We start from the raw sequence: 16072 nt of genomic DNA, 5'->3' as shown, positions 1-16072 counted from the left end.
CCCTTAAGCATTCATCCATGTTTAGCTTTTGTTTCATAGCTTAAAATAGGTTGCATTCTACTTTCTCTTCTCTTACTTTGAGAGTCAACTACCCATTTTTAACATTAATGATGGCTCCTACAATTGCTAAGAAGGGTCTTCCCATGATTATAGGAATTTAGACATCTTCTTCCATTTCTAAATCGACGAAGTCAATAGGTATGAAGAATTTGCCAACCTTTATTAGAATGTTTTCTAAAATTCAAATCGAATACTTGACATATCTATTTTCCAATTGCAAAGAGATAGTAGTTGGCTTCAGTGCTCCGACATTTAGCTTCTGACAGATAAATAAGGGCATAAGACTAACACTTGCTCCCATATCGCAAGGGCTTTATCGATCTTCATACTGCCTATAAGACAAGGTATGGAGAAACTTCCAAGATCTTTTAGCTTCGGGGCATCTTTGGTACAATATTGCACTATATTCTTCAATTAGAGCCACTGTCTCATAGTCATCTAATTTTCTTTTCTTAGAAAGTATCTCCTTCAATAACTTAGCATAGGATGGCATTTGAGATAGGGCTTTTGTGAGAGAGATGTTGACATAGAGTTTTTGCAAAACCTTTAAAAAATTTCTAAATTGCTTATCCAATTTATCTTTTCAGAATCTTTGAGGAAAAGGTAATGGTGGTTGATAGGGCGTTGATAGTTCCTTCTTCTCTATTTTCTTTTCTCTTACTTCTCTGTAGCCTTGTCGATATGTGCTTCTTTCTTCTTTGCTTAAGCTTCATTCTCACCAGAAGTTTTATCATATTGTTCTTGTTTGTCTGTTGGTTTCTGGTTTTCCAACATCTTGTGGCTCCTCATAATAATGACCTTACTTTGCTCCTTTGGATTAATCTCAGGTTGACTAGGTAGTTTACTAATAGCTTTGCTTAAAGAACTAGCTTGCTGAGCAATTTGATTTTCGAGTATTTTGTTATGAGTGGCCAATTGGTCCATTCTGGAACAAAGCTACTTGATCATCTCACTTTGTTATTTTTATGCTACTATAAAGCTTTCCATCATGGATTCCATATTCATCTTCAGTTCAGGCTATTATGGTTGAGGAGGTTACAACGGTGGAGGCTAGTTTTGATTTTGTTTTGAAAGCATTATAGTGTTGGTTTGTATTCTTATTGTCTATTGATTGGTTGATTTTATAGGTTTTGTTGGTTGGACCATGAGAAATTTGGCCGATTCTCCATCCAAGATTGTAAGTTTTTGAGTAATGATTTCCGTTCACTCTCTAGTTGAAGTTCCTATTGTTATATAGTTCACCTGTTATGTAGAGGGCTCATTATAATTGTTGCATTCTAAGGTTTTGTGTCCTCCTCCACAGTGGTCACAGAATTGATTATCAGCTCTTATTGCATTGGCTTACATTCTGTCAAGCCTCTTTGACAATTGGTCAAATTAAGCATTGATCATACTGAGTGCATCCAGTTTTAGTACTCCAGTCGTGCTCCTTATGTCTCTTCTTTCATTCAACCATTCAAAATTGTGGTTGGCAACTCTCTTCAAAGGCTCAAAAGCTTTGGTAATGGTATTTTCCAATAGGTGTCCACCAGCTGCTGATCAATCTATAGTGCTCTTTGTTGATGGTAGTAAACTATTATAGAAGTTTTGGATGAGGAGCCAATCCTAAATTCCATGGTGTGAGTGCTCCTTCTGAAGATCTTTATACCTTTTCCATGCATCATAGAGAGATTTATTACCTTTTTATCTGAAGGTGTTGAGTTCAGCTCTTAGTTTAGCAGTTTTCCCAGGTGGAAAGTATCTTACTAAAAAAGTTTATGACAAATTAGCCCAGTTGGTGAATGATCCTACAGGTTGAGATAATAGTCACTTTCTTGCTTTATCCCTAAGAGAGAATAGGAATGCTCTTAATCGAATGGCATCTTCAGAAACACTAATCATCTTGAATGTATCGTAGTGTAACACCCTCACTGTAGCAATTACGTACATTCTACCGTTCCGGTGACCGGTGTCGGTCCGAACAGCTAGAACGTCTGGAAAAATAATTAGACTAGAGTGAGGAGTCATAAATAACTCAAATATTAATAAGAAAAATTTAGGAAAAATTTTAGAAATAAAATACAATCAAGTTAAATGAGCCGGTGCTCTAGCGATGGGTAACCCAGTGGGAAGTTGTGATTCTCGCAACTAGGAGCCCTAAACCCTGGAGAAAATTCATAAAATAATTTTTGGGACTCCAGAGAAGAGTCATTGAGGGTTCTATGGCATTCGAATGCCAAGAAAAGGTTTAGAAAAAATTTTCAATCGGTACAGACAATTTTAGTCTGTTAAACCAAACGGAGGGCATTTTGGTCATTTCGCCTTCAGAGGTGATTTTTGACCGACTTGTCCAGTTAAGTAAATAATTATTATGATCTAAAATGTGAATAAATATTGTTAAAAATTGAATTGAAAATGAGTAAAAAAGAAAAGAAAAGAAAAATGAAAGAAATTGGGAATTATGACATCACATGATGTCATTAACATGCCCCCACCCAATCACAACTTGACAAACTAATTAAAAGGGATAAAAACTAAATAAAAAAGAGACAAAATGAAAAACAATATGCACTTATCTTCCCCAATCACCCGTAACAAAGGAAAAAAGAGAGAAAAAGAAGAAGGAAGACCACCATTAAAGCTCCAAATGAGCTTGATTCCCTAGCCAACTACACCATAAAACCTCACCCTCTCTTCACAAAAAATTTCCCTTACCACTAGAGCTAAACTTGGGTAGCCATTAGAAGAGAATAAAGTGAAGGAAAGTGAAGGGTGAAATTCATCCAAGAGGTTAGTGCTAATTTTCTTGCTTCCATTCTTTTCTAAGCATGAATTTAAGTTGAGTTAAGTTGAAAATTTGATGAAAAATGAATTAAAGATGCATGAACTTGCCCCATGAAATTTTGGCAGCCTTAGGGTACCTAGGGTTTCAACAATTTGATTGCATAATAGTTATGTATGGCTTCCATTAAACATGATTTTGGTGTTTTAATTCATGGATTGTATGTATATAGAGAATTGAAATTGTTGGAGTTAGGGTTTGAGCATGAAATGGAGACTTTGATCATGTAATGATGAAAGTGAGTTTTAATGGTCAATTAGTGACCATTTGGTTATTGTTAAACAAGAAATGAAGTGTGTTTAGTGATGGGATTTAGGTTTAGTGTGGCTGCCCTAGGTGACCTGGAGAATTGGACATGAGTCCAGCAGGTTTGGGCAGCCATAACTTGAATTGTAGAGGTTCAATTGGTGTTTGGCCAATTGGACATGAAACTAGACACATAATGGCACAACTTTGGTGAAGAAACCATGCCCAGAAAACCAAACCAAGTTGACCAAAAGTTTGCCCTAATCCGGGTGACCTGCAATCTGCCTGGGCAAAATGACCAAATGAACAGTATTTGGTCATTTGGCCATAACTCAATGTAGAAAGGTCCAATTGACCTGATATTTTACCAGCAATAAGATGAGATATAGACCAACAACTTTCATGAAGAAACCTGACCCAAATTATGACCATAACCTAGTCAAATTGCCAACCAAACTTAGGTCACCAAATCTGGCAGAACCAAATTGCCCAGAAAATCTGGGTACAGGTCACTCCGACCAGTTATGGTAAAATGACCATAACTTGAGTTACAAAACTCCAAATGGAGTGATTCAAAAAGGGAATTAAAGAAGACACAATAAGGAACAACTTTGATGAAGAAAGGTTAGCCCAGTTTCCACTCTAAAATTGTCCAATGGAACAGTAAACTTAGGTAGTAAAAACTGAAAATTTAGAAATGCATCTAGGGGACTTTAAATTGCAATTGGCAATTAATACTAGCAAATGTAAAACTCAAAATGTGGGATCTTGGTGTAATTAGAATTAATATATCCATTAAGTATAAAAAAAGTTAACATTTTGGTTGACTAGTAAGGTGAATAGTAATCAAAATGATTAGTAAATTAAGATGAAGACCTAGAACCAATTTTAAGCTTAAATGCTTAGAATTGTATGACAAATATGGACTATGCATCCTAGTCAAAATTGTTAAAAAGAAATTAAGGCCATAAATTTGAAATCCATGAAATATTCATGGATTACTTGAAACATGAAAAATAAGTCACCTAATTGATGTGAATAGATAGTTAGGGCTTATATGCCCATCACAAATGGAATTCATAAAATATTAGTAACTCAACTTGAAATATAAAATTTGTAATTACATAAGTAGATTCTTGAATGTATAAATGAGATAAGAAAAATGTTTTGAATACAATGGTACATGTGAACCATTATTTAGAATTGTGATCAATACGAATAACATAATGAATGAATAAATGAACCATATTAATTTATGAATGAGACATTAGTTCTCATTATTGTAGAGAGGAGAAGTATTTTGAGTACAATGGTATAAAAGGATAATTGATGTGAATTGTGATCATATAAATGATCAAATGAATGTATGAATTATAATTGAAATTTATCATGAAATAATGAAGTTTTAAAACACAATATATTAATATTTAATGATATTATGTGCCCTTGTATTGCCTAGACATGTGTGTCAGATTGGATAGTTTGGCATGCCAATAGGGTATTGTTTTAGCAGTACTGCGAAAACAATACCCTATTGGCATGCCAAACTATCCAATCTGACATACATGTCTATAATTGATGTGAATTGTGATCATATAAATGATCAAATGAATGTATGAATTATAATTGAAATTTATCATGAAATAATGAAGTTTTAAAACACAATATATTAATATTTAATGATATTATGTGCCCTTGTATTGCCTAGACATGTGTGTCAGATTGGATAGTTTGGCATGCCAATAGGGTATTGTTTTAGCAGTACTGCGAAAGGCTTTATGCCTGTATTCATGGCTTTGTGCCCGTATTCATGGCTTTATGCCCGCATTCATGGCATTATGCCAACATTCATGGCTTTTATGCCCGATTATGTATTATCATGGCTTTTTAGCCATACTGACTGCATACGTGGTTGACGTTCTGCGTCCCATGGTATGACGGCCCGAGGCACCACGGTGTCCAGTGCCAACGACCCGTTATCCAGTTTAGTCAGCCTGTCATAGGTTACTTGGGCAGTGAAATTTATTGAAATAAGTTAAGAATAATAGTAATAAAAAAAATATTAGAAATTAAATAAATGAGTAAGATGAACTAAAATAAATTAGAATAGTTATTTATTAGAAAGAATCGAAATGAACTGGACCGATATCAAAATTTACTTATTATGAAATAATCTGAGACAATCTAAAAAGTATTGAGAAAATGCTAAAAGATTAGCAAAGAAAATTATAACATAAATAAATATTGCAAATGTGACTTATATAATAATATAAGCATAAATTTATTATTTTCATATCATTTTTCTTTGTACATTATTACTGTACATTGGTGAAATAAACACTTTCAAAGAAGACTAAATTAGGATAAAACATATTAAATTTTAGAAACCGCATGTGAAGTATAAACAAATCTTAATTATTTGAATTATGTTTTATTTCTATCTTTATTTGTATATTATTTCCTTGTTATATTATTGCACCACTAAGCAGCAATGCTTAGCGCGATGGAATTGTTTCCTTCGCGCAGGTACTGAAGCTAGAACCCAATGGACATTTAACTGGGAATTTTGGGAGTTCTGATTTGCAGAAGTGTCTGAAGTATTCAAGGTTGTCACCTCCTCAGCAATGCATGTAGATAGAGCCCATATATATTATATTTTATATTTTGTATAAAATGCTTAGATATTGTATTGTAATGTATATTATGAACAGGTAATTAATAGGAATGTGATGTAAATTAATAAATTAGCTTTTCATATGTAATTAGTTTATATATCATGTAAATTATGAAATTGTGTAAATTAATGAAATTTGAAAATTTTACTTATGTGATTTTAGCATGAATGAGATTGTATGGATTTGAAGACAGATTTGAAATATATAGATAATGCATGGAAATGAATATGAAATTAAGATATATGAATGAGATGTGAATTATGAGATGATTATGAAAATAATTGATGGGATTTTTATTGTAAAATATTATTGAAAGTTTCAAACAGGTGAATAGTAAAACACGTCAAACGATAATAAAATAGGAAAAACTCTATTAGTTTCTCCGTCGAAAAATAATCAATATTAAATATAACGAGAACGAAATTTTTAAAGAAATAAAGTAAGGTAAGTGAGGGTGCTCCAGCACCGAATGTAGCACGCCTTGCTCGGCTACACTGTAGTCGGGTGAGGGGTGTTACACGTAGAGAGTAAGAAAACATAGGAGATTATAGTATGGATCCTCCGTTGGTGATCCTCCAAATTGAGTCTGTTGAATCATCTAGAGCCATGTTAGTTTCAATTCAAAATTATTGGCATCAATTGTTGGCCTAGTTACACTCTGTTGGAATCCTCAAATAGTTAGGGCTCCATAGTCTCAAAGGTTTTGGATGATTGTCCACCACAGTTGAAGTTTTAGCTTCCTATTGCTTCTTCCTCCTTTTGATAGCTCTAAGAGTTTTGTCTATTTTTTTATCTAATTCAAACAATTCTTCTTCTGGTTTAGTTTTGGCCATAAACTAAACAGAGAAGATCCTAAAAAATAGTTAAAATAATAAAATAAGAAAAACTAATAAAATCTAGGTAAAATAAAATGTCTAAATTAATTATATTGCCTATTGCCTAATATTAAACATAAAGATTTCCTAGCAACGGCGTCAAAAACTTATTGTGCAGAATCCCGCATGTGCATGAATCATAACAAGTAATAAAGTAGTGAGTAAAGTATCGCTCTCATGAGGAATTTAGTTTGAGTACCAAACTACACAATAATTATAATTATTTAGACTACCAAAATAAAAAGAAAAATTACAACTAAACTGATTATGGCTAAAGAGTGAATAAAAGCAAGTTAACTAAACTAAGAATATCAAATAATTAAGGCACTCAAGTTGTTTTTAATCGAATTAAATCCTACTTTCATGACAATTAAATTAATTAAAACCCTTTAAGATCTTTGACTAATTACAAACTCCACATAGAATCTCAGCCTATCTCTAGGTCAAAATCCTAAGTTCAAAATCTTGATTATCCAATATTAATCTTTATTTTTTAGTCCTTTAATTAATATCTAGAATCACTACTATGTGAAGCTCAACGCATAGCATGTATTAAGAACACAAGACATTGAATCAAAGAATGAAATCCCAAAATTATAAAACAAAATCAAATAAAATCCATAATTAAATTGAAAGTATTATATCCCTAATTCCATAATAAAGAAGACAACTCACTCATGGTGAGTTCTGCAATCATACTTAAAATAATAAAATATGAAAAACACATAAAAAAAATAGAACAAAGAAATCCAAAATGAAGATTTTACAGCATTGAACTTTTGGAACTTCAGCTGAGAATCTCTTTCAGAAATCTTGTTAATAATCTCTCCAAAATGGAATTGCTCTACGACTTGTTTTTAACGTTTTGTAATTATATCTCGTATAAATAAAGTCATTTCAGATTCTTAGAGGCCTTAGAAGTCTTTCCAAGTTGAGCAGATAGGAGGAAAAGTCAAATTGAGAGTCTCTGCTGGTGTATATTACACGACCCATGTAGCAATACACAGGGCAAGGCTGTGTAACTCTCTGGCCATTTGAAACTTATATCTTATGAAGGAATAGAGCATTACACAGGGTAAGGATTATTGTATGGATCTTGGTACACGGCCCGTATACTGGCTCTCCTCCTTAGCTATGCTGCACAAGTCCTTCTTCAGCATTGCATGGCCTGTGTAGTTCTTCCAGCATTCTAATTTGAACTTTTTGACTTCTAAACTCTTCTAACTTGTTTTAGGCCTTAGGAATGCATCAAATTACTTGATATTATGCAAAATTCAAGAAATTAAGCAGTTTTAACTTTAAATCCTAACTAAGAATCTTACAATTAACTAACAAGATATAGATGAAATGCAATAAATACCACCTTTAAATACCTATATAACACAAGTGCATCAGTTAGTATTGTGGTTCCAGGAATCATGGTAATTATAATAATCTCTCCCCTTTATCTTTTCATTAGTTGGAAGTTTATGGTTAGGAGGGAGGTTAATGAACTTCTTCTTCAGCAAAAAGTCAAATATTTCCTCTGTTTTCCTAGTGTCAAAAGCATATTGAAGGAGTATATTTGAAGTTATATCTTCTGCTGTGGAGCTATCATGTTTGGGATACCTAAAGCAAGACACACAAAGGCACAAGTAGTTACCAAGTCAGTTACAAAAAGTTCATGATTATTTACCTCCTGGTAGTAGGTTCCCATAGATGTTCTCTTTCGGTGTGACTCTTCCATTAGTAGCTCCTCATACTTAGACTCCATCTCTGGTAAGAACACTTTGCACTTATTCCTCATCTTTTTGAATCGAGCAATGAAAGCATCAACTGATTTTCCACTCCTCTATTTCATCCTTGACAGTTCAGCAATACACACTTCTAGCTCAACTCTAAAGAACTGAGTATGAAATAGTCTCTTCATTTTTTTCCAGGAATACATAGAATTTCTAGGAAGGGTAGAGTACTAAGTAAAGCAGTACCAATAAGAGAGTTTGGAAATAACCTTAGCTTGTAACTGATAAATTTCCCATAGTTTTCTAGTTAACCGTACTGAATTATGAACCTTACTATGTGTTCTAGAGTTGACTGTCCATCTTCTTCTAAAAAAACATTAAAGTCAGGAATGTGGTACCATCTCGAATACAGGTTCTCCCTGTCAATAATGTATGTGTATGGTTTATGGAACTCTAGTAAGCCAATTTGTCTAAGGCTATACCCATACAACTCCTATACAGCATCTCTAACAGCGTCCATGGTTACATGGGGCACAGTTGGAATGATAGGTACCTGGACTACAGGTGATGGTACCTATGGCAAAGGTATTGGTACTGGTTGAGGTATCTGCATAGTAGACACCGTAGTTCCTCTAAAGTTGTTACCCCCTGAGCCAAAGGAGTTAAAGGTCACCTAGGGCGTATGCACGTACTAAGGAGCTAGTATCACCTGAGGACTTATAACTACCTTTGCATCATAAACACTAGGTTAAGGAATCGGGTCAGTGTTACTGACAACTTGGGTAGAATCAGCTGAGTTGAACTGGTGTTCTTGGTTTACTAGCACTTGTTCTTCTCTCCTATGGGGTGACCGGTATTCCTTGCTACTGGCACAACTTCCCTTAACACTGCCCTAAGGAGTTTGAGATTGAACCTATCTCCCCAGCTCCTTAGCACCTCTGGCTATTGTGTCAAATTCCTCTAGCCTAGAAACTTGGCCATCAGAAGGCACAAGAATAGGCAAATTAAATTTTTCATCCATCGACTAAATTAGTAAAATAATATTCTCCATATAGCATCAATTTTATCAAAAGCTATATCCATCTACCTTCTTATATCTTTCTCCAAGACATCAGCGATGGTTGCTGCAAGGTTTCTTTCATCAACAACAATAGAAATTGAACTACCTTGCTCCTAGTTTAGAGCATTAGTCAAAGTATGTACAGTTTCTAAAACATCTAGATTCTACATTTCTTCTTCATGAGTAGCTAGTCCCTTCTCAAATTATTTCACCATGAGAGGAACTTGAAGGTTTGGGCCAACAGTTGTAGGACTCCTCTCCATGTCTTGAGACTTGTTGGTTTCTTTGCAAAGCACGCTTCTGGCTTTCGGTGGCATGATGCTGCCTACAAAAAACAAGAATAGTATTATCGAACAATGAAAATGCATAGAACTGAGATCTTGGTCCCACTAGGCATGCCAAAAATTATTTCCTTTGGAAAACAATCTCTGCTATCTCACAGCTTATGGTTTGTGGGCGTGCCAAATACTAAGTATATTTCTTAATTGGCGCTCTGACTTCTAAACTAAATGACTATGGGAACTAAGTTTACTGTATACAGCTTCGTCAATTTCACAAGTAATCGAAAGTAAGTAAACTAAAATTGAATGTTTTGATTGATTGATTGCAAAGAAAATACAAGGCTTGAAATTAAATACAAAAGCTTAGAAAATAAAAGATAGATAAAAATAAAAATAAAAGACTGTTGGAGTCTAATTTGTGTTGTTTGATTGAGTTGTTGGGAATCGCTGCTCATCCGACATTCATAGTTCTCCTTGTAGGTACCTGAAAGATTCTGGAATACCCACTTTTACGTTTTGCAGTTGTTAACAATTACCAGTCCACTCCCCTATAACTCTTTGGAATTGCTGCTAACCTCCTTTATCTTAGCTAACCACCAGATAACTCTCAAGATATTTATCTAATAATTATCTTAGACCATAAATTAATCAAATTAATAAAATAAAATTAATTAAATTAATTTTACAAATAAAATTAATTTAATTAATTTTTAGGCCTAAAAATAATTAATAAATTAATTAATTATTTTGATATAAACACTTTTTTTTGTTTATTTAAAACTTCAATTAATTCTTAAATTTTATGTCACAAATCAATTCAATTTAAAATTGAAATATAATGATAATACAACATAAATTATTATGATCAAAGCAAAACATTTATTAGTATTTAATTTGTTAAATTTATCTTTATAATTAATTAGTTATATATATATATATATATATTAGTTGCATATTTTCTTTTTTAGTAATAATTTTCATATATAATTTTTTTTGTTTCAATGAGAGAATATGTTAATATTTATAAATAAAATTTTTAAAAATTATGAATTATAAAAATAAAAATAAAATAAATAATGTAAATCAATGAAAGATAAATATTAGTTTTTTTGGGCTAGATAAATATTAGTTTTAAGAACTAGCTAAATGTACAACTTTGATTTATTGAAATAGTACAACTTTGAAAGAATTTTTATTTAATTTTGATTAAAGGTGAATATTAAAAAAATTATTAATGATAACTAAATCTAAAACTAATTATTTTATCCCATATTTAACTATATTATTGCAATTATTTATAATTATGATTTCTTAAACATTTTTATTATAAATTAAATTAGCATTATACTACCTATAAAGTATTATCTACTTTATTACTAAATGAGGAATATTAATATTAATATTAGCATATTATATATATATATATATATATATATATATATATATATATATATATATATATATATATATATATATTACGATTATTAATGTTTTTCTACTTTTATTTTCTTTAGCATTGAAGGTTTGAGTGTTCATAATTTTTATATTTTGAATTGAATATAGTCATGTAATTTGATATTATAGTACCAGTAAAAGATTAAATTTAATTGATTATTAAAAATTAATATATTATAATAATATTATAAAATATACAAAAATTTATATATAAAATTTAATTACAAATACATATATTGGAATAATAATGAGGCAGATTGGGGGCAGGCAATGCTCCTCTTGTTCTTGCCACCTCGATCCTCTTGTTCTTTTTATTTTTTTCATTTTAATTTGTTAGCCTATAATATCAATTTATTTATTAAGAAAATAAATTGTAAGTTAGAAAAATAAGTTTTAAATATAATATATATATATAGTTAAAATTATAATATTTAAATAATAAATACATTAAAATAAATTATTAATAATATATTATTATACGGGAAAAAATATAGAATTGGAGTCAAGAGACTTTCACCTTCATTTTTTATTCTCATCTTGTACAATATTAAGATCGAAGCAAGATAAAAAAAAAAAAATTAATTGAGTGCAAAATGAATTAGATGGAATTAGATTCAAAAATAATTGCTAAACAAGTACTAATAAAAAAAAAAATAGTATATCGTAAAAATCCTTGTTGCCGCGGATCACTGATAATTTTCTAAGTAACGTACATGGACCAGTAGAGTGGCTATTAGTAAGGTATATCTGCAATTACTGCATAATCTAATGCATAAATTATATTATCCTTTTTCTTTGGTAATAAATCTTCCACATTTTATTTCCTTGTCTTGCAGAGGGATGAATTTTGCTTATTGTCCATACAGTTCTCTAATTAAAAATTGACACTTTATTATATCTCTTATTTTAGGTGGATTCTATAATAATGATTCTATGATTTTATTGACTGGGTAAACACTCAACCAATAGAAATGGGACTTACCATAATTTTCCATCAAAATGACAATCGTTGATTAATTTAGATGCATACAATGGATGTAGACAAGAATTACACCTGCGTCGTACCTATTTGGCTACTTATAGTAACCATTCAAATTAGATGAAAAACTCTTTGTTTATTTCTAGAAGATTAAAATAATATCGAATCTGTGGACCGGAGAAACAACTTAAATGCTGCTGCTTCATCCATGCCTCCTTTTACAATTGAGATACAAGACAGCCCCCACAAACACACTTACTCTTATTCTTCATCGCTAGCCATGATTACAGGTAAGAACATTTACGATGTTCTCGCTGCGCTTGTTCCTCTATATGTTGCTATGATACTAGCCTATGGCTCAGTCCGATGGTGGAAAATCTTCACCCCTGATCAATGCTCTGGTATTAACCGTTTTGTGGCAGTTTTTGCGGTTCCTTTACTCTCCTTCCATTTCATCTCTTCCAACAACCCTTATGCCATGAACTATAGCTTCATCGCTGCCGATTCTCTCCAAAAAGTAGTCATTCTTGTGGCTCTCTTTCTCTGGCAAGCTTTCAGCAAACGTGGCAGCCTTGAGTGGATGATCACCCTCTTCTCTCTCTCTACCCTTCCCAACACTCTGGTCATGGGAATCCCTCTTTTGAAAGCCATGTATGGGGATTTCTCGGGAAGTCTTATGGTTCAAATTGTGGTTTTGCAAAGTGTAATTTGGTATACTCTTATGCTCTTCATGTTCGAATATAGAGGAGCCAAGTTATTCATTTCCGACCAATTCCCTGGGACAGCAGGTTCCATTACCTCCTTCAGAGTTGATTCTGATGTCGTTTCGCTAAATGGTCGAGAACCATTACAAACAGAAACTGAGATCGGCGAAGACGGTAAGCTCCATGTGGTTGTTAGAAGATCTAGCACCTCGTCTATGATGTCTTCCTTTAACAAGTCACACGGACTAAACTCATTAACATCCATGAACCCGAGAGCTTCGAATCTTACGGGAGTAGAGATCTATTCAGTGCAATCTTCCAGAGAGCCAACACCAAGGGCTTCAAGTTTTAACCAGACACAATTTCATACCATGTTTGCTAGCAAGGCCGCAAGTCCTAAGCATGGGTACACAAATAGTTTCCTGGGAGCTATTAGTGATGATTACTCTTTGCAATCTTCGAAGGGAGCTACGCCTAGAACATCAAATTTTGATGAGGACATGTTGAAGATCGGGAAGAGAAGAGGTGGGAGAACTATGAGTGGTGAGTTGTTTAATGTTTACCGGCCTTCCGATTCCATTTTTTCAGGCTCTACTAGTGGTGGTCCTAGAAAGAAAGAAAGTGGTGCAATACCTAACAAGGAGCTCCACATGTTCGTCTGGAGCTCAAGTGTCTCACCGGTTTTTGAAGGTAATCTGAAACACGCAGTTAATAAAGCTGCATCCACTGACTTTGAGGGCATCGACTCTTCTAAAGTCAGTCTTCAACATGTAACTGGCGCTTCAAGAGGTAAGCAAAAGCCCATCTGCCCACAAAATTTATCATTTTTCTTTGGTCTCACTCTCGCATATATATTAATTCTCGTGTTGTGTTAAATTTGATATCCAGCCCTGCACGACTTGAATGAAAATATGAGTACCGCTGGGAAAATGAATGGAGAAAAGGAGCTTGACATAGAGGATGGACAAAAGTTTACAGCAACCGGGTCCCCCTTCAATTGCCAAAAGAAGATGGATATGGAAGGAGATGGATCAAGAAAGCACCAGATGCCCCCTGCAAGTGTTATGACTAGGCTCATACTAATCATGGTCTGGAGGAAGCTGATAAGAAACCCTAACACATATTCAAGCCTTTTAGGATTAGTATGGTCTCTCATATCTTTCAGGTAATTATTAATTAATGCACTAATATATGAACCCTAGCAATTAAACCAGTGAATCGACTAAATATCCTTCAAATTAAATTGGATGAAATTTGTTGCCGGCAGATGGGGCATCCAAATGCCGTCAATTGTAAAAGGGTCCATATCAATATTATCAGATACAGGTCTAGGAATGGCCATGTTTAGTCTAGGTATGTTTTGGAAAGCTTGTATAACAATATTACTAATTTCTTTTATTTATCCCTTCTCAATAAAAATTTTTATAATTAATAATGGGACACTAATACAAGCCTAACTGAACAGGTTTATTCATGGCTTTGCAGCCAAAAATGATCGCATGCGGAAAATATGTAGCGACTTTTGCTATGGCGGTGAGGTTTCTGACCGGTCCAGCTGTAATTGCAGCTACCTCTAGTGCTATTGGTCTTCGCGGCCCTCTTCTACATGTGGCGATTGTTCAGGTTAAATCCCAGTTTTTAGTAAAAATTTTTTCTCCTGTTTTGATGAAAATGAACTAAACTTGCAGACGCAAAGCTTTTTTTAATTATTATTACTACAATTTTTTTTTATTAAATTATGGCCGAATATTCATTCTTTTATATATTTTCTTGTTGGCTTTCATCATACCCAAATTGCAATTAATCTTTTGATTACATTTACTGGCAGGCGGCTCTTCCCCAAGGGATCGTCCCGTTTGTATTTGCCAAGGAATACAATGTCCACCCTGGCATACTTGGCACTGCGTAAGTTAATTTGTTTGCCTTTGCCAAAGAAATTAATACATCATCATGAAAAAAAAAACCATTTTATCATCATAAAAAATATAAAATTTTATAGGAGGATAGTGTTTTATAATTTATGAATTTAAAATACATTTAAACGTTTACTTTAAGAATCAAACAATAATTTTTAGTGATTAGAATGAAATAAAATATTTTTAATTTCATAATTAATGATTATGTTGTTGATTTATTAATAAATTTGAAAAAGTGTTAATTTTAAAATAAAGACAGAAATTATAATTTGTAGATTTTTTTTATAATTAACTTTTTTAGGATTATTATTCGCTAGCAAGTTAATATTTTGTCATTTCAATATTTTTACAGGGTTATCTTCGGAATGTTGATTGCCTTGCCTATTACAATACTCTATTATGTGCTTCTCGGCCTTTGACTTCCAATAAAAGAAGGCAAAGAGAGAAGTTAAAGTAGCGCTTAAAAAATTTTGGCCATCGGAATTGGCGATGTACAGGCACTGCATAATCATCTGCATGTACTGTTATCACATTCTTCAATGCTATTTATTTGTTTTTACCAGCTTACATGGTTAGCTAGTGGAACAGTACTCTTGCTAGCTAGGTATTTTACTGTGAACTTTAAATGAACACATGTATCTTGCTCTTTGCGTAGCTTTCACTCTAAAACATTGTTTTATTCTCAAATTATTATTGTGCTATTCATTTCCAGGGTTCGCGTTGATAATTTAGGATGACAATCAGTAAAGTTTTTTTTTTCATGAAATTAAATCGTTTATATTTTAATTTTAACTCAATTAAATCTAATTTCAATTATATGCTCTCACATGATAAAACGAGCATTGATTTTAATTTTAAAAAATATATATTGACCTATTTATTTTAGTCTAATAGTTAAATAGTCTCTAAAATTTATTTGTAATTAATTGAATCCTTTACAAATTAATTTTGGCTAAATTGAAAAATTCTTTATCATTTACATAGAATAAAAGAATATTACACTCTCGTTTTTTTTTCTCTTACCTCTCCTTACTGGTCTAGAACCAATCATCTCCTTTTCTTTTCCCTCCCTTCTTGATCGAGAATTCACCTACCTCTCTCTTATAAGAAACCAAACAAACAAATCCTAACATTGAAGAACCAAAAAAAGTGTGATTTTAATTAGCTTCTCCATTCTCATATAGTAGTAATTTCTTTCTCATCTTCTTTAACAAAACAAAAAATTTGCAACTTCAAACTATACTTTTTTTTTCAATTTTTTTTCCACCAGACCAATCTT

The 16072-nt window shown here is 32.6% G+C and overlaps 1 protein-coding gene across 1 annotated transcript; it reads left to right on the top strand.

Moving 5' to 3' along the window:
• The first annotated feature begins 12412 nt into the window (after positions 1–12412).
• On the top strand, positions 12413–15418 carry LOC131175403 (auxin efflux carrier component 2-like). Its single transcript, XM_058139599.1, has 6 exons — positions 12413–13666; positions 13766–14042; positions 14145–14230; positions 14343–14500; positions 14706–14782; positions 15146–15418. The coding sequence occupies exons 1-6, from the start codon at positions 12454–12456 to the stop codon at positions 15210–15212; spliced, it is 1878 nt and encodes a 625-aa protein (XP_057995582.1). The 5' UTR covers positions 12413–12453; the 3' UTR covers positions 15213–15418.
• The last annotated feature ends 654 nt before the right edge of the window (positions 15419–16072 follow it).

Source organism: Hevea brasiliensis, chromosome 17 (genome assembly GCF_030052815.1).
Source record: "Hevea brasiliensis isolate MT/VB/25A 57/8 chromosome 17, ASM3005281v1, whole genome shotgun sequence".
Classification (NCBI taxonomy): Eukaryota; Viridiplantae; Streptophyta; class Magnoliopsida; order Malpighiales; family Euphorbiaceae; genus Hevea; species Hevea brasiliensis.
The sequence above is the reverse complement of the archived record's forward strand: the minus strand, read 5'-3'. Positions and strand labels throughout refer to the sequence as shown.

Bases quoted from the DNA above. Each gene is read 5' to 3' on its own strand.
- LOC131175403 (XM_058139599.1), top strand. From the start codon at position 12,454: ATGATTACAGGTAAGAACATTTACGATGTTCTCGCTGCGCTTGTTCCT. The intron at 14,231-14,342 runs GTATGTTTTGGA...CTAACTGAACAG, and splicing joins AATGGCCATGTTTAGTCTAG to GTTTATTCATGGCTTTGCAG. The intron at 14,783-15,145 runs GTAAGTTAATTT...ATATTTTTACAG, and splicing joins CCTGGCATACTTGGCACTGC to GGTTATCTTCGGAATGTTGA.